This window comes from Epinephelus lanceolatus, chromosome 7 (assembly GCF_041903045.1).
Source record: "Epinephelus lanceolatus isolate andai-2023 chromosome 7, ASM4190304v1, whole genome shotgun sequence".
In the NCBI taxonomy this organism is placed as follows: domain Eukaryota; kingdom Metazoa; phylum Chordata; class Actinopteri; order Perciformes; family Serranidae; genus Epinephelus; species Epinephelus lanceolatus.
In genome coordinates this window covers 9,380,956-9,406,101 of record NC_135740.1, presented here as the reverse complement: position 1 = coordinate 9,406,101, position 25,146 = coordinate 9,380,956, and the positions used below count along the sequence as shown (strand labels likewise).

Genomic DNA, 25,146 nt, shown 5'->3' with positions numbered 1-25,146 from the left:
CAGCGCTGCTTTTTGCTGTGTAATTAATCTGCTTGCCAGAAAGGTTCTTCAAAGGGAATTGCAGATCACGACTCGCCACATCCGACCTAATACAAGCAGACAGGGGGTCAGGGCCGCAGTAACACGTGTCCCTTTGTCTCTGTGCAGAATGCTGGAGGATGACCTGAAGATCAGCAGCGACGAGGAAGAGGCCGAACAGCAGGTGAGCTCCCTCTGCAGTCCTTCCATTCATTTATCTGTGCAAATCATCCCTCGCTCCATCTTTTCCTTCATCTGTTCTCCAATCATTCATGCATTCACATCCATTACAGTAAGTTCATCTTTGTATATGTGACATTTACTGATTTCATTCATCTGTCCTTAACTCTTATTTCTGAAAGCGTCCGATCACAATTCATTTCTCTACTCATTTGCTATTTCACTCAGCTTTTTAGGTACCACTGCCAATATTTATTAAACCCTTTCAGTCACAGCTCAAAAACTGTTTTTCCATATACTTCCATTTATCCGTCTCTCATAGACTCATATTAGCTGAAAATATTGGTGTTTTGCTGTTTGTATTTTTTCTGTATGAGGCTTATTGAAAATTAAGTTACAAAATTCTTGGTTTTAAAATTTTGAATGTGTCAAATATGATTACACTTCTTAGAAAACAGTTATCAAACTAACTAGTAAACTCAGTCAAGTAGTTGGTGAAAGTTTCAGTTACAGCAGCATCATAATCAATAAATAACAGGTGTCAACAACCTTTGTGACTTCAGAGGAGTCAAGGGTCAACATTTAGAATGTGATTGGTTTATAAAAGAGCCCATAACCAATAAATTATTTTGTAAACTATTAAAGAGAGTGGGGCACAAACAAACTTTAAAGCTGACAGTAGAGAGATAACAGGAGAAAAGGGCAGAGATGAAGACATACAACTGTCCCATCATAGTTAGTGGTCAACACCTTAGCCCTTAGGCCACCTGGGCACCCCAAGCTGTTGATATGCTGACTGATAGTGAGGTACACCAATCCACTCATGTGTGAACCTAAATTAAACACCTGTGTAGTGCTGCAGCTGAATGAGTTAACAGGTAAGTATGAGGAAAGAATAGTAATGACAATCATAAGGAGGGAAATGTATGATTTCTTTAAATGGGCAAGACACCAGTAATCTGCAGAAAAAACATACCTGCACATTACTGTCTACTTCCCAATCCTTCATTCATTCTACATGGATGACACAACACAAACACAAATGGTCTATCTCAGTTAATGTACAGGGATGTACTGAAATTAGAGGATGACCTTTTGTGGTCAACAGATTCTGACTAAAAATTCCAGTTAAATGATTACACTGAGGCTGTAAAAGTTTATTCAGCTCGATTAAATTCTATGGAAAAGCACTTCTTTTTCTTGCAAGTACTTTTCAACTACCCTTCAGATCCAGGCACTACCTTAGAGGGCTCTCGTTTACACTATCTGGTCGAAGTGTACGCTTAACAGCTAAAGCAACGCTTTCCCATAAATGAGCTTTTCTTACAGAGTAATTGTACAGTGTGCCTTCTTGGAAAGGCTTTATAAACTTACCAGTAAGTACAATAGAAGTGTTATGTTGCATTTGAATGTGTTGACTTGTGTCATACAAGTCACAGCCACCAAACAGGATATTTTTAAGAAATTGCTTTCTTGATGTTGCAAAGAGATCATTGCTTATTACAGTAATTACTTATTCTCATACAAATTATATTTTAACCATGTGAGGGATAAGGAGCATACAGCAAACAGATTCCCTTCATTTGTTAATCATTTTATCTTTACTGTGTGTAATTATAATAAAATATAACTTAAACCAAACGAAAATCTGTTGTAAAATAATTGATTTAAATTTAGCTTAAAGGAGGCATTATAAAATAAAGTTAAACAAAAACTAAACACATAAGTAAAAAAATGAGTTTCGAAAATTGTTCCTGACCTTGCAAACAGCAGTTGATACAGCAATATCACATTAAGGTCCATTAAGTAGCTGTTCTGGAGCTTTCGATCACATGACTGTCAATCGATGTTTTCCCAGTTGCCATGGAATTTGAGGCACTCAAAGAACTTTTCCTCTCAATTTAATCAATCTTATTGTGAAGTTCATGTGATATGATTAAAAGGGACTAAATGGACCTTGTGGTGATGTTATTCTTTTTCCAGCTGAAAAAGATAATCAGACTCACTCTCTAGTGATTCTGTTTCATTATTCTGTCTTTAAATGATGAGATGATAATTGAATTTTAAAACGCAAATTGCAAAATTTATTTTATAAGCCTTTCATATTTACCTTTGTGTTATCCTATTTACTAATGTGTCAGTATATCATTTATGCTTTAACATTTATAGTTTCTATGTTGTGATTGCTTTGATTTAAAGACCTGTAAGCAGTTACCGTGCCGCCTACAAATGAACTGAAGTCCCGCCCACAGAGTAACAGGTGGAGCACTCAGGCCTGTTCTTCTACTAATAGTATTTGTATTACTAGTTTTTGCTTTAAGTTTTGTGAAACATCATTTAAATGCAAATGTAATTCATAAAGTTATAATAGCTTTTTAAAATTGATCAACTTATTAGTTGATTGTAATTAAACATACTTAATGTTTCTAATTATTCCAGTGGCACACTTCAGGCTTTATAATTTGGGAGCTAGAAAGCACACAGAGTCATAATTTAAGGTCTGAATTTGAACTCAGAAAAGCCATACCTAATGTGTCGTTGGTCTTTAAAAATCCTTTAAGATATTAAGCATGATGTTGTTATCGATCCAATAGGGGTGTTTCCCCATGTTCAGTTCAATATCCATTGACCAGAGAGGTCGTGTTTGTCACTCCAGGGCACTTTGCATATGAGCAATGCAGTTGTCCTGCTCCTCTTGTCTTGTTTTCCAGTATGGAACTTGGCACCATGGCCCTCTCTCTCCTCTAATCACTATCATCATGCACTAATGATGCCAGAGATGAGTTCAAAGCAGTCAGTGGGGGTCGTGCTGCTGCCCCCTCCCCGACTGTGCGGACTGATATCAGCACTCATCAAAGAGTCCATGAGACATTTTCTGTTAATGAAAAGATACCGATTCCTCTCATCCTCTTTTAACTGTCCTTCTGATTGTATAATTACAATGATGGTAGATTTTATAATTATAAATGATGGCAGGTCATTTATAGTGGTTTTAGTTACTGTAATTACGCTAAAAGTAGATCTGTTCATTACACATAGTTAAAGTGCATTCAGAAGTGTAGCGAGTGGCTTCCTTAATCAAAGGGTTACATATGATTACTCTTAGTATTAGGAATAGACAGGATGAAAAAGGATACAATTAATTCTGTCTTTCTTTCACTTTTCTGTCTGAAGTGTATCACAATCCCTCGTTAAACACAGTGACATTAAAACTGTGTTTTATATCAAATCCCTTTTTTTCTCCTGCTGTGAAACTTTGAAATATTTTTGATGAGTCATCTAAAACTTGGGAGGCGTATGGATAAATGCATCACATCAAATGTTTGTATCATTGTATAAAACGGCACCTGACTGTTAGCTAGTGGGTTGTCATCCCTAGCAGAGCAATGTCATACTGTAGTAGGAGGTGTGTGTTTGGATTGAAGTTTAATTTATACAGTTCTTTGTCATCATCTACCTCCTGATCTTGCAACGTGGGTGAGGGTGGTGGATAGTAGGTGGAGGTCCTCTACAGCTCCAATGTAGATTTTTATTGACATTTCAGTACTTATTTTTGTTTTTATCCATAGTCTGTATAAAAGAAGTGGACGTAGCCTCCGGGTCTTAAAAGTGAAGGTAGTGCAGAGGTGCCTTAAACCTGCATTCTTTCTTAAGGACAGCAGGGGGTGACTCCACTGGTTGCAAAAAGGAGACCCTTCTTCTCACCATGTATTCAAAGATATATGATTATAAGTAAATACTAGACCCCAAGATGGTGCCTATTCAATCCAGTGGAGTTGCTTGCCTGGCGCCAAAAAAAGTTTCTAGCTTACGGATTTACTTTTAAGGCTTTTCAAAGAATGCTGGGACATGGTCTTTGACCCCATGGGAGCTAAGAGGTATGACAGATGTGCAATGTAACTGGAGCGGCAGTGTTGTTGTTACAGCAGACTTCACTAGAAACAAAGGGATAGTGGTCTTTGGGTGCGCTTGACCTGACAGAACTTTTGGGTACACTCAAAGTGATGGTGGTGTTGGTTTATGGACGTTTATGAAGCACCTTTTCAGTAATCACAGAATTGTAATTCTCAGCCTTATCTTTACTTTCTCATTTAAAATATATTCTGACTCAAGGCCGTCTGCAGATGCCTATGATAGTGTGCCACCCATTGAGCCTTTCAGCAGGTACAGACCAGTTTTCACTGTGCATGTGTTGTACCCCAAAGATATGACGCTGTGAATTCTCCTCTTCTCAACCTGCTTGGTTTACTTTAGTAGTTTTGACCCACTGAATATGCACAGAAGTGTTTCTCCCGCTGGCCTCACTTGCAAGTTCCTGCTCAACTTATAGGACTTTACATTGTGATGACATCACAGATTTTGAAATTGCTTTTTTCGGCTTGAGGAAAGGTTTACAAATATAAAACCTCCATGGATCAAAAAATCTGAAAAGAAAGACTCATAAGTGACCTTGTTTGCAGTTTGAGGTGTTCTGTCAACAGCTGTACCGACTTCTCCTTTATAATGGTGTTCTATGGGGAAAAGTCTTTTTGGGCTGCAGTGGATTTTTTCACTGCAATGACGTGTGTCTACGGTGAAAATTAGTGGTAATGCTGAGAGACGTCCCTGGGGCCTGGGTTTATTAACATAGTAAATATTTTCCTAATGGGTTTATGGTCATAATCGCTAGTTTCAAGTCTTCTTCAATACAAAATGATGTTCAGTTTCTAAATTATGGTCCCATTTTGAGTGAAATAGACGATAAAGCATGGATTACTTTAGGATGTGGCTACCTTGTGATTGACAAGTTGCTACCACAACAACCTCTCAATTAGAACAGAGACGTAGCAATCCGTGTCCGGGCTCTGTGGGCATTTAAATAGCCATGAACTTGTTTTTGAGTGTTGTCCATGTTGTTGTCTTAAAACTTTGACTCCCTCACAGTGTGTTTTTAGGTCATGAAGGTATAGGTGGGTATGCATAGTGTGTCTTTGGGTTCTAAGTCAGATCCACCTCTCCCTCCTCCACAGCTCTACACCCTCATCCAAATATGGTCACTTCTGGCTCCAAAAAACCAAGATGGCGACAGCCAAATGCCAAACTCAAGGCTTCAAAACAGGAGTCCATAAACCAATGGGTGACATCACATTGGTTACATTTAGTTCTTTACACAGTCTATAGTCTTACCTTGAAATACAATGGTAGCTAATATGGTTAACTGTTGGCTTGCTTACAGCCTGTCTCTGTTGTTAGTTGGACTAAACTAAATTTTAAGCTAAACTTTAAAGTGGCCTGAAGAGCCATCACAGACATCGCTCATCTGCTACAATATACCAACTAACAGGCAAATGCAGTTTTATAATGATGATGGGGTAAGCTAGTCTCAGCACATCATATTTGATCATAAATGTATGTATACACTCTCTTGTTAAAGATGAGCCATTAAAAATATTTCAGTGTTTTATATGTATTTTTTAAAACACATGAAGCGTATGCCAAGTGATAACTGTACAATTAACACAAGTACACAAGATTAGAACTTGGAAAATATATTTTTTGTATTTCATCGTGTCTTCTGTGGAAGAAAATGTTGTCCCAAAATGTTGAACTCTTCTTTCAAGTCTCCACCACACACTGGCCCTCTGTGTTTTTATCTTGTCGTCAATCTCTTTCTCTTTGGATGTCTGGCGGAGGGAGTGATCAACGTAAACAGAGGAAAGTGAGAAAGACAAAGAAAAGAAAGTGAGTAAGCTAGTGGGACAGAAAGGGAGAAAGCAAGACCAAGACAGCTGAGACAGACTGATAACAATGCAGACAGGAGGCGAAGATAAAGAGAGGGAGAGATGGAAAGAAAAGAAGAAGAGTAAGCGAGAGACAAAGAGATAGAATAAGAATGATGGTGAGAGAGAGAGAGAGGCTGGGATGAATTCAGTGGCATTTTTCTGTGCATGCTGTTAACAGGCTTATAGCAAATGAGTGCATGGTGTATTATCAAGCTTTTATAGCCTGAAGTAAAACACAACACACAGAAACACACACATTCTTAATCAAATACACAAATACACACATACAAGCACATACAGTGTACACATGGTGACTTATATTCACAAGCATTTGCGCCAGCAAACACAAAACTATAAACACATACTGACAGTCTTTCTCTCTCTCTTAGACACACACACACACACACACACACACACACACACACACACACACTGTCATTAGTATGCTGTGGCACAACGCTGTGAGGGCAGCAGAGGAGTATGATGAATATGTTTTTGGCACAGAGCAAAGAGAGACGGAGGAGAGGAGGGAATTGAAAGAAAGAGCAGAGGAAGGAGGGATGGAGGAGAGAGGGGAGAGAGGACAGGAAAAGAGAGATAGTAGGAAAGAGAGAGATGTTCCTAATGACTTTAGAAACTGACAGAAAAACAGCAACCCAATTACCGCTGCAGGACTGTCCTTTGTCTCTCTATCTGCCTGCATTTCTCTCTTTTCTCTCTGCGAGCTTGTGATGACAGATCACCTTGGTCAGAGCAAAGTCAAGCTTAAAAGCTCTGTCTTTATATAAAGATACAGTTGCAGCTAGTAAAAATGTCCAGCACACTGGGGAACATGGTTGTTTCCACTCCACACTGAGGCACAGTTAGCGAGCTGCAAAAATATTTAGTCATGTTTTCTGAGGTGTTTTCGTACATGTTCTGTTCTATCACATAATAAATCAAACTTGAGAAAATGAACAGAAGACCAGTTCCAGTAGCTGTAAGACAGATCTGTGGGTGAAAGGTTCTGTTCAGTATGTTACATTCAGAGCATTAATATAGCAGCAGACCACTATTTGCCATGTAAAGTCAGTGGAGTAATGATGTCCTGAGCAGAGAATAAAGTCTCACTACCTCTGTGTGTGTTGTAATCATAGACTGTATATATATAATGTACGTAGCTTCTGTGGCAACACCAGTTGGTGTATCGACTCCTGTTCTGAAGCCTTGAGTTTGGCATTTCAGCTGTCGCCATCTTGGTTGTTTTTTTTTGGAGCCAGAAGTGACCATATTTAGGTAAGAGGCTGGAACTGTGAAGGAGTGTGGGGTAGATCTAACTGTGTAGCATAGAACACTGTTGGCAGACAGCCTGTCACTCAATAATGTTTACTTTTAATAATGTGTTACTTTAAGTCTTAATAAAATGTAAATTGGTGGATTACATAAAAATTCATCTTCTGTACAGTTGTCACGATTGTTGAAATTAGCTATTGAGACCACAACGTTTTTGTACCAGGCTGTAAACATGTTTATTTCACCTGTAAATTTTAGCCTTTTAACGCGGGGGTCTGTGAGGATTGGCTCTGTTTTGGGGCCAGCCTCAAGTGGCCATTCAAAGAACTGCAGTTTTTGGCACACCTGCATAAGCTTCATTTTTCAGCCCCAGAGGTTGCCACTTTATCACAACAGCGTAGTGCCCACCCTCCAGAACCCTCATAGTCAACACTGTTTGCTCTGTCATCACTGTTGCCATTGTTTAGCGCTGTTTATGGAGTTAGCAGTGTTAGCTGCTAGCCAGCTCAGTGGCCTCCATGTTGAGATCCGTGTCCAGACAACTTGTACACTCTGAATTTTGCATAGAGCGCCTTAAAGGACATAAACATAATAACATGCAGAGCTGGTCTGGTGGCAGTAGTAAGTGTTGTACACACCCAACTAAGGATGGGTCATGATGTTTTAACTTTTGAATAGTCGTTAAATAATAAAAAGATTAATTAATTTATGCAGCTGTCATCTTGTCTTAAAAATACACATTTCGCTTTTTTTTTTTTCCTTAACTGTTGCCTGGTTTTAATGCATTACAACCGGGCACTGGTAAAACATGAGCTGTACATTCAGCTCGGCTTTTTTCCGCACAAGGGCATATAGCATTTGCTACAGTGCTGTGAGATGTGCTACATGCTACTGTACTAGAGGTGTCATCATATATCAAGACTGATACTAACCGTGATATTTAAAAATGAAATATTGATATTATGTTAATAATACACATACCATGATATTGTATTAATAATACAGCATATCCTAAATTAATTCTGTTTCTGTCCATTCTGACTTTGTTCGACTCCCCCATCTGGTTGCATTTTCACCATCCCTTAAGTGAATTTGCTTTTTTTGTAAACTTTTGTACAGTTATGGTTAAAGACTCTGTCTCCACCTCGCCACACTCGTGTTTTCAGTGAATGAAAAATAAATGAAATTAAAGTGCAAGAGCATGCGAGCGGAGCGGAGCGGGGAGCAGACGGATTTTGTGTTGAGTGAGGAGTGGCTTTTTTTTTTAAAAGGTGGAGCGGAGCCTTATCTCTCGCTCCAATTTCGCTCCGGTCGCTCATGCCCCACCCAGAATGCATCTTTGCACCTGCGCATACCCACACTATTTTCTTTCAAAACTATGGAGTTTACTGTGTACTTCAGAAAAGAAACTGAGAAGAGAAGCAGCGGTACCTTGGAGAACGGTCCCTAACTGCGGGGAGAGGCGAGAGGGCTTCCCCGGAGGTTGGCCGCTTAACCCGGTCCGTCTCCTCTACACTTTGACTTATTCCACCCTGCCAGCGGTACCGTGTAGAACGGTCCCTAACTGCTGGGAGAGGGCTTCCCCGGAGAATCTACCAAGCTCATGTTTTATTTGTGAATAGAAGATTACAGGTTAGGGTAGTACGACGCAGTTTTTTTGAGCAGAGTGGTGAGCGAGTGGAGCGGGATAAAATTTATGATGGAGTGGAGCGGAGCGGAGAATGCGCAGAACCAAGCGGAGCGGACGAGTGGCGCAAAGTGACAGGTCTGTGAGCGAGGAGCGGAAATATTCACCCGCTCTGCTCACGTGCTCTGTAAGGTGCAGTGTAGATGTACTGTGATGGAAATAAGAAACCATTCGACTGGGAGATGCAACTACATGGTTTATGTGTTAAAGTTTGAGTCTGCTGTTTAAAGAGAGTTGGAGTCAATGTGCAAAATAAGGCTGAAAGTCCCATTCCAGGCGTTAAGTGACACTGTGACTTTTCCATTTAGCCCCCAGTGTTCGGTAGTGGCGAAAAGTACATTTGATGAGGGTGGAGGGATCTTCGAAGAATGGTTGAATAGTTCCCAGTGAATATTGAATAGTATTTTTGCTTGAAATGCCTGTCCCTGCACTCATCCAGTCACAGCTATTGATGATATAAGTCCATCTGGTTTATACCGACCTTAACTTGATGCAGACTCTATTGCCCTTTGCATCCGACATTTTGACTTGCCATAGTGGGAAAAGCACAGGTGTTACTAAACACTAATAATGATGGCTTCATTCTATTCAAGTGTCCCAGTAGGCCGTGACAGTGTGACAGTGAGCTAACATGAACAACACCAGGACCCTGAAACTAAAGCAGCTAAATGGAATTCAGCCATCTTGAATAGGTTTTTCATTTCCCGACATTGCTACATGCTGCTTTGATTAATGACTCTGAATCAGACAGATCCTGAAGCATATCTCGTTATCAAAGTAGTTACTCGATGACAGTTTAAACAGCCTCACTTATTAAATATGTGGACTTTGCTGTATGATGTAGCACCACTGCTCGTTTTCCCAGACACTTAATAAGGATAATATTATATTTCATAAAAATGGAGTAATTTCCTCTGACGGTAGTGAGGGAACTTTACATTTTAGGCCAGGCAAGGCATCGGCTCTGTAAAATACTGCAGCAAACCCTGGCATATTATTTGTATTCTTGGTGTAGAAAACATCATAGTGTAGTTAAAGGTACATTGTGGAGTTGACCATTGGTAGCATTATGGAGAATTATTTTCATTGATTTGATCCTTTTTTGTTAATCTTAGGCATGCACAGGAGCACACAAGCAATGCAATACATTGTCCTGCTCTTGGTTACATCCAATTGCACTGATCAATACAAGGTGACTGTAATGCATCTGAGAAAACAACTGAAGAAGGTGACTGCTAGCTAGCAAACAAAGATGTAAGGATTAAAATATCCCCCCAAAATCGGATTAGTTTCTCACATTGTTTTATGAGGAAGGAAATACAGTTAATACTTTTGTTAAGGCCTTAAGGATGCACAGAATGTGTTTGGGTGAGAAACACTGACTGTAAATGCAAGTGTGTGTGGGTATATTTAATCACGTGGGCTCTGCTGAAAATGATCCTGAAGTGAGCAAGTCTGACTGTTCACCACTTCAGTGGAAGTTTACCACTAAGCATTTAAAATATATAGTTACTCGGTGCCTCACATCACAGTTTGGGTTAGCTTAAATACTTGAATTTTTTTAAAATTTGAAAAAGCAAAGCCTATGTGAATGTTTGTAGAGAACACAAGGGTCAAAACAGTATGAAGCACAACTTTAATGAAAGAAGCTGAGGTTTTGGAATAATTATGCCTTTTTTTTTCTTTTCTTGTCTTTTTTTGCTTTGGTGGTTTTCACACAGTTTGCTTGAATAATCACCAGCTTCTGCAAACTGGCTGCTGTGATACAGTAAATGTGTCTTATCATGTGTATTTGATTATTGTAGAGGTAATAACATTGGTCGAGTGTTACATCCATCGTGTCTGCAAGTCTTTAAAAAGTCTTAATCAGTCTTAAATTCATTTTTAAAGACTAGGCATTAAAAGTAAGTGAAAAGTCTTGCATTTAAATTTGCAGGACAGTGTTCAACATAACATTTTTTCCCCACTGGCCCCCCGGGCCAGTAGTTCAGAGTTTTACTGGCCCCTTGTATATTCTTACTGGCCCAAGTAAAAAAAAAAAAAAGAGAGAGAGAGAAAAAAAAGGTCTATAAAACTTTTACAAAAACATGTAATTTAACTTCATTTCATTTAACTCCATTATACCTCACCTTAGTGCGTGATGGTATATACAGCAGTCCTCACAGAAGCGGATGTATGATGTCACAGCCTCTGTGTACTCATCCACTTCTTAGATGACCTCACAACAGGTTTACAAAGCTTTAACTTCTGCCTGTATGAGGGAATCAGGTGGACGGTGGCGTGGTCAGAGTGGCCCAGTGCAGCGCGGGGGGCGGCGTGATAGGTGTTGTTAACAGTTGTGTAACAGTGATCCAGACATATTCTTCTCTCTGGTTGGACATTTTATAAAATGTATTTGGGGAGTTCATGTGTGAGGTTACCTTTGTTAAAGTCGCCAAGGACAATAGGAGTCTGGGTAAGTCCGCTCCACACACAGTAGCCTATCTGGTCGGCGAGCGTGCGCTGTAGCCTACCTCCTGCACGTTGGCCTGCGGTGGGATGTAAACACCGACCAGAATGAATGAAACAAACTCACGGGGGGAGTAAAAAGGTTTGCAGTTGATGAAAAAAGATTCCAGATCAGGAGAGCAGTGCTCTTGGACACCCTGTCACGTCATTACACCAGCCACTGTTAGTATAAAAACAGATACCTCCACCTTGAGTTTTGTCGGAGTGTTCCGTGTTAACGATCCGCTCTAAAGAGTTGGAAGCCTGCCAGCTGCAGTGCAGATTCCGGTATCGATCCACACAGCCACGTCTCTGTGAAGCACAAAACTGCAGATGTAGAAAGTCTCAGTTTTTCACCATCAGTAGCTGAAGTTCATCCAGTTTATTGGCCAGCGAACGCACGTTGGAGAGAAATATAGGCTACCTGGCAGCGGTGTGCGGTGTCCGCGGTGTGCGGTGTCCGCGTTGGCAGAGACGCACAAGCGCACCGGCATGTTTCCCCTTCCTCCGGCGTTTCACTGCACAAAGGTGAGGGCACCTTTGGCCAAAAAGCCCAATAAATCCACTGAAGGCTCGAGAAAAGTGGGATAAAAATCCGCTGGAGTTGTTCCCCTTACAAAAAAAAGAAAGCCTTACAGCATCGACCTGTCAGTCAACTTGCCTGACGTACTTTTTGATTGGCCCCGGGCCATCAGGCCACTGCTTATGTTGAACCCTGCAGGACCGTAATTACCACAGACATTTGATCTAATAACATTGGTATCAGCTGGTTTTTGCCTTGTTTACTGCAATCAGCCGATCAAAATCTTCCCTCTGTTTGCACTGAGATACATTATGATGCATTCAAGCTCTGTTCAGTAAAAATTAGTATTTGGCAGAGGTACATCGAGATCACATAATGAGATCAAAATAAAATCTTGTAAGATGTAGTTTTTGGTGAGAAAACTGAATAACATGTAACGTGTTTTACAGCAACATATAACATAAATATCAGAGAGGAAATTACTTTGTATAATATAAAGTAAAAAATGTTTTTCAAGTAAAAAACAAATTTTTATGATTGAATTTGTGCTCATTCACAGGTAGGTTAATGAAGGGCCTGATTACTTTAAAACAGTTCAGTTGTTTTTATGCCTCCATGCTAGCAATAGCCGTAGCCTGAGGCATTATGTTTTCGGGTTTTCTGTCCCTCCGTTCAGTTCTCGTGAAGGTGATTTCAAAGACGGCTAGGGAATTTCTTCAAATTTGGCAAAAAAAGGCCACTTGGACTCAACAATGAACTGATCAGATTTTGGTGCTCATAGGTCAAAGGTCAGTGTCACTCACTGTGACTTTGTCTCATTCTTGTGAGCACAGTATCTCAAGAACACCTTGATATCCTCAAATTTTGCACAAACATGCACTTGGATTCAACAATAAATGGATTAGAATTTAGCGGTTGAAGGTCAAAGTCACTGTGACCTTGCATCCGTCTCACTCTCATGAACACAAAATTGCAAGAAGGCCCTGGGGGATTTTCCTAAAATTGGCACAAACGTCCACTTAGACTCAGAAATGGACTGATTAGAGTTTGGTTGTCAAAGGTCAACAGTCATGTTTAATAGTATAAAATGATGAAGTAATGACATTCAAAAGGTTAAAGATCAACTGCACTGTGACATTATAATATTCTGCATAAAACACTTTTCTGGCCATTATTCAATGTCATATCTCAGGAAAAGAAGTGATGACATTTGGTCAGATACTGAATTGGTGACACAAATCTTGGGTGCCCTTCTTCAAACTGTGCTGATTGTATAGATCTTCTGTGCTGCTGGGGTGGGGGTGTGTGTGTGTGTAAAGCATCCATGTTTTCACAGACATGGAAGTAAACTGTAAGAGAAACTTGAGTGGTGCACGCAGGCATTCAACCACAAGACAGTAGTTCTAGTTTTTATAGTGTAGACTTCAGTGTTTCCCTGGCAGACAAGAGGGAATAAATAACAACAAAAAGAAACTGAAAAACAATATAAAAACATTGGTACCTTGAACTGCCCAGAATTTCAAAATCGATGCATTCCTATAATTTATCTATCTCTTAATTTCTTTTTGTCAAAGTCAGTCAAGCTCTTCTGAAAGTTTACATTTGTGATGTTCCAAATCTTTAAATCTACTACTGAACCTATTACTGTCCTTTTACTTTTATGTCCACTTACCTGTTGGCAAAAATGTAGCCTAGATTTACCTTAGTCAAGCCGATAACCACATTGCTACATAAAACCTACCTCTGCACAGGACCACATATATACTACTTACTTTTACACTTAAACCTGTAATGCTTGATAAGGAAAGACATTATTTGTCTAAAGTCTTAAATTTGGTTAAAAAAAGAAGAAATAAATAAAAATAAATATACATACACACACACACACACATACATATATACATATATACAGTACAGGCCAAAAGTTTGGACACACCTTCTCATTCAATGCGTTTTCTTTATTTTCATGACTATTTACATTGTAGATTCTCACTGAAGGCATCAAAACTATGAATGAACACATCTGGAGTTATGTACTTAACAAAAAAAGGTGAAATAACTGAAAACATGTTTTATATTCTAGTTTCTTCAAAATAGCCACCCTTTGCTCTGATTACTGCTTTGCACACTCTTGGCATTCTCTCCATGAGCTTCAAGAGGTAGTCACCTGAAATGGTTTCCACTTCACAGGTGTGCCTTATCAGGGTTAATTAGTGGAATTTCTTGCTTTATCAATGGGGTTTTCAGTTTTCAGTTATTTCACCTTTTTTTGTTAAGTACATAACTCCACATGTGTTCATTCATAGTTTTGATGCCTTCAGTGAGAATCTACAATGTAAATAGTCATGAAAATAAAGAAAACGCATTGAATGAGAAGGTGTGTCCAAACTTTTGGCCTGTACTGTATATATATATATATATATACATATAGCTTTAAGTTTAAGTTTCTGATACCTGTAGACACCCTAGATACCTCTGAGGACTTAACTCAGGTTGTGTCTAGGGGCATGGTCTCTGTATTACATACACAGTCTCATTTGGTCAAAGAGCACACTCTACTGAAGAATTTCAAACAAGCATGTGTGTGTGAGGTATAGGAGGCATCGATCAGTAAGTTCAGAAGGTCACTGAGCAAATGGAAGGGCTGAAAGGGACAAGGGCTTAAAGGCAGGTGGGTAAATAGAGAAATCTCATATCTTGGTTGACATGTGAGAAAGAAAAACATTTGTTCATTTTGTCAGTTTGATACTGTACCCTGGCAGTATTACATGTGTCAGACTAACTCAGGAAATAGTCGAGGATGAGTGATTGCATATGTAATTTGGCTCTAAGAGATTAAAGATATGCGTACAGTTCTAAAGGCTAATATTATATCTGCACAGTCAGACGTCAGTGGGAATATAAAAGTCTTCAGTGGACTAGCTGTGTTAAATCCAACTGGCAGCCGATGGAAAGATGCTAAAATTTGGGATAAAGAGCCTCTTTGTATCACACTAGTGAAAATCCAGTAGCTGTAATATTTTCAGCAGTGCAACCTCCACGCAAGAGTTGCATCAGAAATTCAGGATTTTGAACCCGGTGTTCAGGTGTTAGAAATTCTTTATAAAGTGTCTCACGCAAAGTAAAGTGACACTGCACAGACAAGCAACGAATTCATTGTTCAGCTACTGTTGAAGATGGTGCGGGGGTGTTTAAAGCCTTGTTAAAACTGTATCGCCAGGCCTGATGTGAAATACTGTGATGTCTCGCACCCACATGAGAAAGAAGGGAGAAGGGGATATGGAGATTTGGCAAATAAAAATAAATCATATACAGAGGGCTTTATGTCTCTAGAGCTTTAAGGTTTGAATTGTCTTGCTTTTGGTAAAACAGCCTGCCCTCTTTGTCGGGAACAATACTTACAGCTGTGTTGTTACCGAGGAGATTGAGTGAATAAATACCGGTTGGGTTCTTTATTTAAATCCAAGTAAAGCCACCAGCTAGCTAAATATATTCACTCATAGATCCTCTCCATGAGCCCTGCAAGTCTCCCAAAGCCAAAGATCTGAGGAGGTTTGTTGTTGTAGCCTGCAGCTATGCATCGATCTATCAGAAACTTCACTGGTCCAGTTAATCACCTTATTCCTAGAGAGAGACAGGGAGAAACAACAAGCCAGAGGCGGGAAAAGGTCCTGCTTTTTGTTTGAGTAATTCATTTTAATTGTTGGGTTTCAGTGCTTGAAGATTAATTAATGGCTGATATTTGCCGAAATTGGGTTTATTGTTTTTGTTTTGTTATTGTAATTGATGTAGTCATGTACAAAATTGACTCTGAGTTGACGGAGGGAGGAAAAGAGGATGAGAGGAAAGAAGGGAGGGGAGGAAAGGCTTCACTGACAAACTTAATCACCCCATTCTCTCACTGAAAGGAGGGGAAGTATGAATAGACATAAAGGAGTGAACGGAGGCCGGGGCGAGGAGAGAGGGCAGGGAGGAAACAAGGAAAGGAGGGGATAAAGGAAGAGAAGACAGACAGCTTTTTACTCATTTTAATAACATGAAAAAAAATTCTGCTAGATGAATCAGAGGGGAAGAGAAAAAGAGCAGATTGAGGGAAGAAAAGTTGGGGTCAGGAGAGTGAAGGTTTAAGTGGGCGAAAGAATATAGCTGGAAAGTGTTTTCAAGTTGTATTGATTATTACAGTCTGTGATTTATCCTGTGCTTTTATTCCCTGTAAAGTACTTAACTAACCTTGTTTATATATAGCCTTGTTGAAAAGTTTGTCTATATAAAGAATATAATGTTACTATTATTATTTGCCCCAGTATTCAGTCAGTTGTGATCATCATTGTGTCATACCCAGCTCACATGGACTTAGAAGAACCAAACAACCTTTGAGACACTTAATTTTATTCTGACTTTTTATTTAATGCTAAAAATATTTTCTTCTTGGTAAAAAAGAGGTAATTAAGGAGTGTTCTGTTTTTGGATGACTTGTTTAGTTAATAGAGTGAATCTTGAGTTGTAAACAAATAGTGAGAATCCATATCACGAGAGTTAATTGTGAAAGAGCTAGCATGAGGGACTGACTTACACAACTCTTGGATGTTAATTCTTTCTAATTACATATTTTCACAATCTTACGCTTCAAAAGATTTACAAAATAAAAGCCACTCTTGACTTGCAAAATTATTCATTTATATAGACAAACAACAATTGTAATTCATGGAACAATTCAAAGGGGATCAAAAAATTGTGTGTCTCACTCCATTACCTGCCTACCTTTATATATTTTGTGACATAAGGTCCCATGGTGATGGCCACTGAAAGAGGAAGGACTTTGCCTCTCTATGGTAGTCAATATCCAGATTATAGCAGTGAATAAAAAAGTGCATATCGAGTATAAATAATTTTATCGAAAATGCATTACTGCTACACCTTTTGCACAATTGTATGTACATTTTGCAACACACACCTGGTGTTATGTGCGTTTGTAGAGACTTCATAAATTGAATAAACTATTAAAGGAGCATTAAAAGCAGATCTCTGTCTATTCATTCATCTTCACTGTCTATCATGAATTTATCAAACAGCCTCTCATGTGCCACTTAACATGAACATGATCCAACAAGACACACACCCACTGACATCCATCATTATGTTTGTCATATACATGCTTATGTGTGACAAACAAAATGATTATATTACAATCTTTCATACTGTGGAAACATGCTGGTAAAATAACGTATGTCTGCAAAACAAGAGAGCAAAATTACCCATGTTCTGCATTCTTTAATTATTGGCTTTGGAGTTTAATCAAAGCAGCAGTAAACCTGTGCTCATAATTCTAACTGAATATATTAATATAACTTTCGGTTTCTGTGTATGTGTATTGACAGGTGTCTGACAAGCCCAAAGCCAGAGGCACAGCCTTGAGGTAAGACAAATGGCCACACTCTGTGCTGTAACACTGTGATTTATTTATCTCAGTAGTACATCTATTGTGTTACAACCAAATGGAGCAGAGATGTTCACATTTTGCATATAAAGGCTTGTTAGATGTGGATTGTTCCGTGTCGTTTTGACTGGGAGAAATTTAAGTTTAATCTACGTGTAGTGTGCATTTGGACGTTTAGCTAAAGCATCACCCTTCCACTGTGTATTATCTGGTGGGCAGTGTGTCTTTGGCAGAGTATATAAAGTCAGTGTATGACTTTCAGTATCAACCAAACAACAAGCTATAAATAAATGCTCTTTGCCCTGAAACATACAATTGAGGCAGCCGTGGTCAGTGTTGGATGACTCTCTGTAGCTGTTGTTGGAAGCGTTGTTAAGGTCAAAGACGTTACTGTGACTGTGGATATCACTTTAAAATCTAAAAGATGAAGAGGCCGAGGTTACTGGATGCTGTTTAAGTGTTTGAGTGTGGATCAAAGATTCTGTCCAGGATTAGTAATGTCTGAAGGTTATTGCAAATACAACCACTATTAAGCTTTCTGGAGGTGTAGTGGCTCTAATTCACTGAAACATCTGTGATGGCAGGTGCCCACTTGAAAACCCCAGTCAGTAGCCTGCACTCACATCCTCAGCTCTGTACTGTTTGAAATTAGGCAGCAGATGTCCTCTATACTCACTATTTGTAGGTTAGTGCATAAATCTCTACACATCGGAGCCAGGCTTCTGCACACTCACTTGGGATTATTGTTGAGACATCAAATCCTGTGTGTTGTTATACATAGATACATGCATAATGATAGAAGGTCAGTTAGTGAGATTTCCTCAGCCTTTCTTTCACTAAACGTAGTCTCATTATGGCTTAACACAAATTAAACATGTGATGTTGATCCAGAAACAGAGCATATGGTGAACATATGGGTGAATATCAAATAAAAAGCTTTGCCCTGGTAGTAATATTGCATGTTTATTAAACGTGTTTAAAAGTGTGTGGAACCCTCCTCTTTAACATTGCTTTGAGATAAAACATTGTAATTAGGTACAGTTTTGAGGTACTTAAATGAGTATTTCCATTGAAGGCTGCTTTCTTCGTTTACTTCTTTACATTTCAGAGAGAAATATTTACATTTTTGGTATGTGACAACTACAGTTAAAAGTTACAATTTTGATATACAAAACATACAAACCCCTGCGCAAAATATGCATTTTTATGGATTTAACAGCCCAACAAAGTCAGGGTAAATGCAGCACAAAATTAATTGCTGCTTCTTTAAGGAACACTTCACCCCTAAAATGATCATTTGTATATCAGTTACTCACCCCGAGTCACAAGTCAGTCAGTTTGGGAAGAAAACTTTGTTTTTCTACATGCCTCCACTGTGAGCTGAGAATTACAAAAAATGCAAACATTCTTGATGAATTAAAGGAATAGGCGACGTTTTTGGATTTGTCATTGACCGTGGAGGCAGGCAAGTTTTTGTTTTTATGAATTCAAGGTAACACGGGCTGAGTAACTGATACACAAATGGTGATTTAGGGGTTGAAATATTCCTTTAAGCTTCATAAAGGAAAAAAAACTGAGACAAAGGTTGCAAATCTACAGCAGTGTAAGGGTATTTTATTCTAGAGTTTAAAATCCAAATGTTACCATAAAGACTAGATTTGACGGTGAATATAAAATAATAGACCCCATCTGATGATCACTGGCAGAAAATAGCAGAGAATATTTAAGCAGTTCAGGGTCAATGAAAGGATCGTTCTCCTGCATTTCTCATTTCAAAGTGGAATGTGAGGCAGAAGACTCTTTGTCCTTGTCAATCATCCCAGCAGGGGGACTGGAGTAACTGTGGTGCATGTTGGAAGAGTTTCTTTTGTTGTATTGGTTGGAATGTCCTCACTTCATTACCCAGAATCCATATACTGTGATGTCAGTACAGGCTTAGCGAATGGTGAAAAAAATAAATCTTGATTGTGATGATTCAGCCATCTCTTAAAAGGAAGTAGTGCTTGTTTGTTGGTGTTTCATTGTGAGTCTACCAGAACCTTATTTAAGCAAAAGTTCTGTTGCTCCTCCCAGTTTAATTTAGCCTAAGGTAAAAGGCTGGAGACAATGTACACGAATGATTGTCCACGATGACGTGAGGTGATGAAGTCCATTTCCATTTTCCACAGTTACATCCTTTGTGGGCTTCCCATTGTGATACACTATTGTCTTCATGTAACATCTTGGGGGAACATGTCACCTAATTAATCATTAGAAAAAAATCTTAGTTGCATTTGTAACATCACAGAACATGGGAGAAAATTCATGTAAACAGCTGATTTTAGCACCAAGATCAATTTTTCATAAGTTGATCTTTTGCTTGGAATGTGTTGTAAAGCTCAGTCTGGTGCATAAGAATATAAGAATCTTTTATAAATGAGGCTCGTTGTGTTCACAGTCTGAAGGCATTAGTATGCAAGTCTGGTGTGTGTGTGTGTGTGTGTGTGTGTGCGCGTGCATGCGTGTGTGTGTGTGTGTGCGTGTGAGAGAGAGAGCAAGCGTGTGCTGTGTGTCTGTGTGTGCCCCAGGCCATGTGTTACTCTGCTACCGCTAATGAGCCCATTCACTCTGCAGCCCAATCTACTGAGCACCACACACACACATACACATATCCGGGGGGACGCTGGGACTAGAGATGCTGCGAGCGATCCACTGGCTATATCCCCCATGGAGAGCAACACACACTTTCACTTTCACACACACACACACACACACACACACACTCTCTCTCTCTCTCTCTCTCTCTCTCTCTCTCTCTCTCTCTCTCTCTCTCTCTCTCTCTCACCCACACTCCTCACACCATCCATACAGACACACTTTTTTTTTTTAAATCCTTGCTCTGACTACCTCACCCACATACCGATCGTTATTCTGCTGCCACACACGTGCACACACACACACACACACACACACAACACACAACCACCCACTCTATCCATCCCACTGTAGCGTATATTCGACCGTGTCATTTTTATATTTATGCTCTGTGATCTTTAAAATCTTTGTGCTATCTGCTTCCCTGTATTTTCTTCATTATATCCTTTCTTTTATCATATAAACCCCGGTGAGGAACAGTGCCCTGAGTCATTTAGAACTGTCTTTCTATTCTAATTATTTAGTGGTAATAACATTAACCCGTCAATGTGTGAGTTGAAAATGTTTCAACATTAGTGAAAAAGTTGTGCTTCCCCTGAGGCTTTATGACTCTCATTTATTTACAGACAGGCAATGTGAGTAGGACGGATCAGACCAGACTTCTCAGTAATTTTACCTTGCAGAACACGGAATTTGTCGGTGTACAGCTGCCTCAATCAAGTAGTTTGTTTTTCTGAAGGCCTTTACACCCCTGGGGCGTGACGAATAAACAACAAAAAATAGTGAAATAGTTGCCTGCAAATATTTCGCATCAAAGCTATTCATACAGGCAGCAATGCCAATTTGCGACAAATGCAACACTTGTTCAATAAAAGGTTTTGATGTGAATACATTGACCAGCAGTGCTATGAATTTGCAACAACTACCAATATCCTATTGACCCAGAGCAACATCTGGTGGTCTTTCTGGGGTAAGTTGTTGTATAGCCTAAGCTGCTGGAAGCTATTTGATTGAATTTCCTGTAGCAAAATGCTCTGTGTAAATTTCAGTTCCCTCTGTTAAACAGTAACATAGTTATATGTAGGGCTGGGTGGTATGACAAAATTTTCACGTCATGGTTTTAAGAAAAAATCATATCGGTTTCAAGGTATTTCACGGTATTTTGCTCAGGTTCGGCCAAACTTGACATGCTGCTGTGTTGTGCTATGGCTTATTCAAGTGCCGGAATTTGTTATTGACCTGACAACGCCTGAACGCAACACACGCTCCGCTCCATTAGTGCTGTGCTCGGTTATAACTGTCTCGGACTCGGGACGGGTCGTCTTCAGTCAGGAAAATGTGGCCCGAGCCGTGCTCTAGTGTGCACACCTGCGTGTGTGCACTTTGTCTCTGTGTGTGTGCGCATCAGGGCGAAATTCTGCTGTGCACGATACAGAGAGCAGAGGAGAATTGTAAACGTCGGTGCGCCGCTGCTAGTTGCATATAGGGAAACACTGCTCTTTGTGGTATGAGTTCTTCTGGGTCATCGTGTACAGTTGCTTTGCTTTCAGGACTCTCTCCAGCAGCCATTCTTGCCTCTAAACTTTTCTCTATGCTCTCACTCTCACCCGCTCAAGCGTGCCTGTGGTGTGCAGCGGTGAAATGGGTCCCCGCTGAAGCACTTTGCCGCTGCGCACGCTCTGGACGTTGTTTGGGCTATTCACCGGTATTGCGGTATATGAAAAATTCATATCATAACGAAAATAAACACCGGTTTTCGGTACATACCGGTATACCGCCCAGCCCTAGTTATATGTCTTAGGTAGGGTGGCCAAACTACGGGCTCATTTTTAAAAATAAACTAGAATATGGCTTTAGCATATTTCTAATAAAGTGCACTGTTTGTACATTGCACAGCCAAAATTAAACTTGATGTTACTGTCAACTTAACAACTACAAGCGAGCCCTGCCACTATACTCCTTAAAGGATATTATTACTTCACCTACAATTGAACACTAGTCAATAAAAAATATTTACCTCAGTAAACATGGCAGCAGACCGGAAAAGATTGAAGACATACAAATAATTTTTGTAATATGTGTGCACGCCAATAAACTTCTGTAATGTCAAATGATGAACCTTTTAGTAGTGATGTGTGGTAGTTTAGTTTTGTTTAGTAGTTTAGAAAATTAATTTTCTATTGCAGCTGGGTTTTTCTGGTCTAGAACTTCTGATTTTCTTGCCGTGTAACTGGTTAACAACTATGCCTTTACTGTTGTTTGGCCCTTGTCTCTTTACATTTTTCTGTATATGGCCCACAATCAAATAAGTTTGGCCACCCCTGGTCTAAGACTTTTTTTATGAATGGCTAGGGAGAAGGACATTGTTTTATAGGTTCAACATGATCAGTTGATGCCTTTATTCATGGTGGGAAAGCTCAGAAAAATCAACCTTGTTACCAGAAAAAAATATGTTGCTTTTTTGACGCATAATATTCACTTTCTGTATGAGTACTAATAACAAAAACACCAGTTCAAAAAAATATATTGACATGTGAAGTGATCACACACACAGACAAAAAAAAATGAATTCCTTTATTGCATGACTTTCTGACCCAAACTAATGTGGTGCCACAGCAGTATAGTGCTTTACTTTCTTGCCAGTATGCCTGTCTGCTTCTCCAAACTTCTGGGTGCATAAGATCGATTACACACAATTCTCAAAGGAGGCTTGGCTCAGTCACAAAGAGGCACATAAGGTGAACTGGGGGGCTTATTGTTGCAATGTCATCATGCAGAAACCTTCCTCAGCTCATGTGGGGAAAATGTTTTTAGAGGGGCATTGGAAAATAGCATTTTGACACTCAAACATACACACTTCAACCAAAATATGAATGTTATACACATGAATACATAAGGAACACTTATTGAAAGCTACAGAATAATATAAATACCTCAAAAAATGTTTCTAACCTTTAAGTTTCCATTTTCAAGGTTTTTTTGTTTTGTGTTTTTTTTTTTACACTCAAGTGTTTACTACTGTAATAAGGTTTGTTTGGCCTGGTGAGATTGATGCATTTAGAAATCAGGTATCCCAGGGTAAGGAAAGAAAATGCAGTCTCAGTCCTCTTCCAAGCAGGTGGTGGTAATAACCCTAAAACAGCAAGGGTTCATGGGAAAAATGTCAAAAAGATACAAACACAAAATAAAGTATTAACTTACCAGTGTTACGAGAGCCATACATACAATGCATTTACATGTTAATCAGTTATTATCTAAAATGATGTAACTGCAGGAACCTGCTGAAAAAGACAGCAGTCATTTAATTTTATTTCTGCTGTATTACAACTCATAAGAAATGAATGTGCTTAGAATCATGGTCACTAATACAAACATGTCTACAGGTTAAAAACACAGACAGGTTAAGCAGCATGGATGCACTCTGCCAGTCAGGTGCATCAAGTGTGACATGAGTTCAGATGTGATGCACTTCTTCAAACACTGTCACTCCTGCAGCTGACAGGGAGCATTACACTACATATGTAGGAATGGAAACCTATTATAGCCTTCCCCACAGTACTGCCCCAGGCAAACACACACACATACAAATACACAGACACACATGCACACACTGCTGAATATAACACATCAGCAATTGTGCTCATAAAAAGGTGAAAAGGTTTTATTTTTCAGGCTTGAAATTCATAATTTATTACACACAATGAACCATCTACAACAAATAATGTGATTTTGCCTGATATAGACAGACAATGTTAGTACTGTATGTTTAAATAATTGGGCAGTACAGTGTAAGACGATTTGTTCTGAGTGATGAGAGGATGAGAAAACACTTTAGCAATGATTGAGATACACACAAACACCACACAGAGACAAACAGTGCATGCATATATGTAGTAGCTCTACCTGTGCCTTAAGTTGTACTGAAAAAGGACCACACTCTGCAGGACTGTCTTTCAGCATTTTATAGCAAGGCACCAGAGGTGGCATCATAGCTTTCCTGCAATTGTAGTGAAACAAAGCCTCCTCAGGGTCTTTCTTTTATAAGTCTTTCTTTTATAAATGCTCTCTCTGCCTGTGTAATATCATGAAGACAGTCATAAAAAGGTTAATGCCAGCTAGCACACACTCTAGCTTTGATAGCTATGCGCCCTATTTCTCAATAAAGTTCTCTTCTAATCGAAAGACTTAAGCATGAAAATGAATAGCTGTAGCGTGAGTTGCTGAGTGTTGGAGCTATCAGCTGTAGCAATGTCTGCCTCCTCTCCAATATAATGGAACTAGATAGCACTCAGCTCGTGGTGCTCAACGTGCCAAAAAATGCATTTGAAATGTCTCTTTACAGAAATTATGACCTGGTTACTCAAGATAATACACAGACCTTGTTGTGAGCAGTTTGATGTAGGGACTGTTTTCTTTTTACTGAACTTACACCTTCCATTGATATCTCCATGTAGAAGGAAGCATGGGTCTACTGCTAGTTCACCTAGCACCACTGAGCTAGCTAATATTGCAGCTCTGCCAGGGAGGACGCCGTTAATGTTTACATTTGGGGATTTCATAAGCATGGGCCTCTTTATTAGTAGTCTATTAGTAGATGCACACTTCCTTCTGCACGATGATACGGTTGGTTGCTGTAGTTTAGTAGAAAGAAAACAGTTCCTACATCAAACTGCTCACAACAAGGCAGGCCCACTCAAAGTGTGCTGGACTTAAAAGCCAATTTTCATAGTGGCCAGACAGTGGAGTTCTAACTCCAAGGTCCATCATGTGATACCACTTGGCCCAAAAAGACAGTTTTGAGCATCACCCCGCAAATGGACTTTTTCACTATCAGGATTTAATCCATTCATTCCAGTAACATTTGGTAAACCGAGAAGAAACATAAGATTACATCATTTTATCCCCATTCAAGTTAGCAGAGCCCTTAACCAGAATAAGCAGTCTTGGATGGCAGAAGTATCTAGTGTGCTTGCTTTATGGGCCAATTGATGCAGAAGCAGCAGCGATCATCTGTGTAACTTTGCACAGTGGAAATAGAGCTTTTTGGGCTTCATGAGCCACTGAGCAACTGTAATAGGAATGAATTGGGTCCCACCTTCAATGCTATATACAGGTCACTAAATACTTCCATGCAACAGGGTCTGTG

General features: G+C 39.4%; 1 protein-coding gene across 3 annotated transcripts in view; it reads left to right on the top strand.

Annotated features, from left to right (window-relative positions):
- aff2 (AF4/FMR2 family, member 2) overlaps positions 1-25,146 on the top strand; it is a 225,837-nt gene that overhangs the window by 144,029 nt on the left and 56,662 nt on the right. For all 3 annotated transcript variants that reach the window (XM_078169186.1, XM_078169185.1, XM_078169184.1), the window contains exons 9-10: positions 148-202; positions 17,308-17,345. In XM_078169186.1, coding sequence (XP_078025312.1) covers positions 148-202; positions 17,308-17,345 — 93 coding nt within the window. The remainder of the gene's footprint in view (positions 1-147; positions 203-17,307; positions 17,346-25,146) is intronic.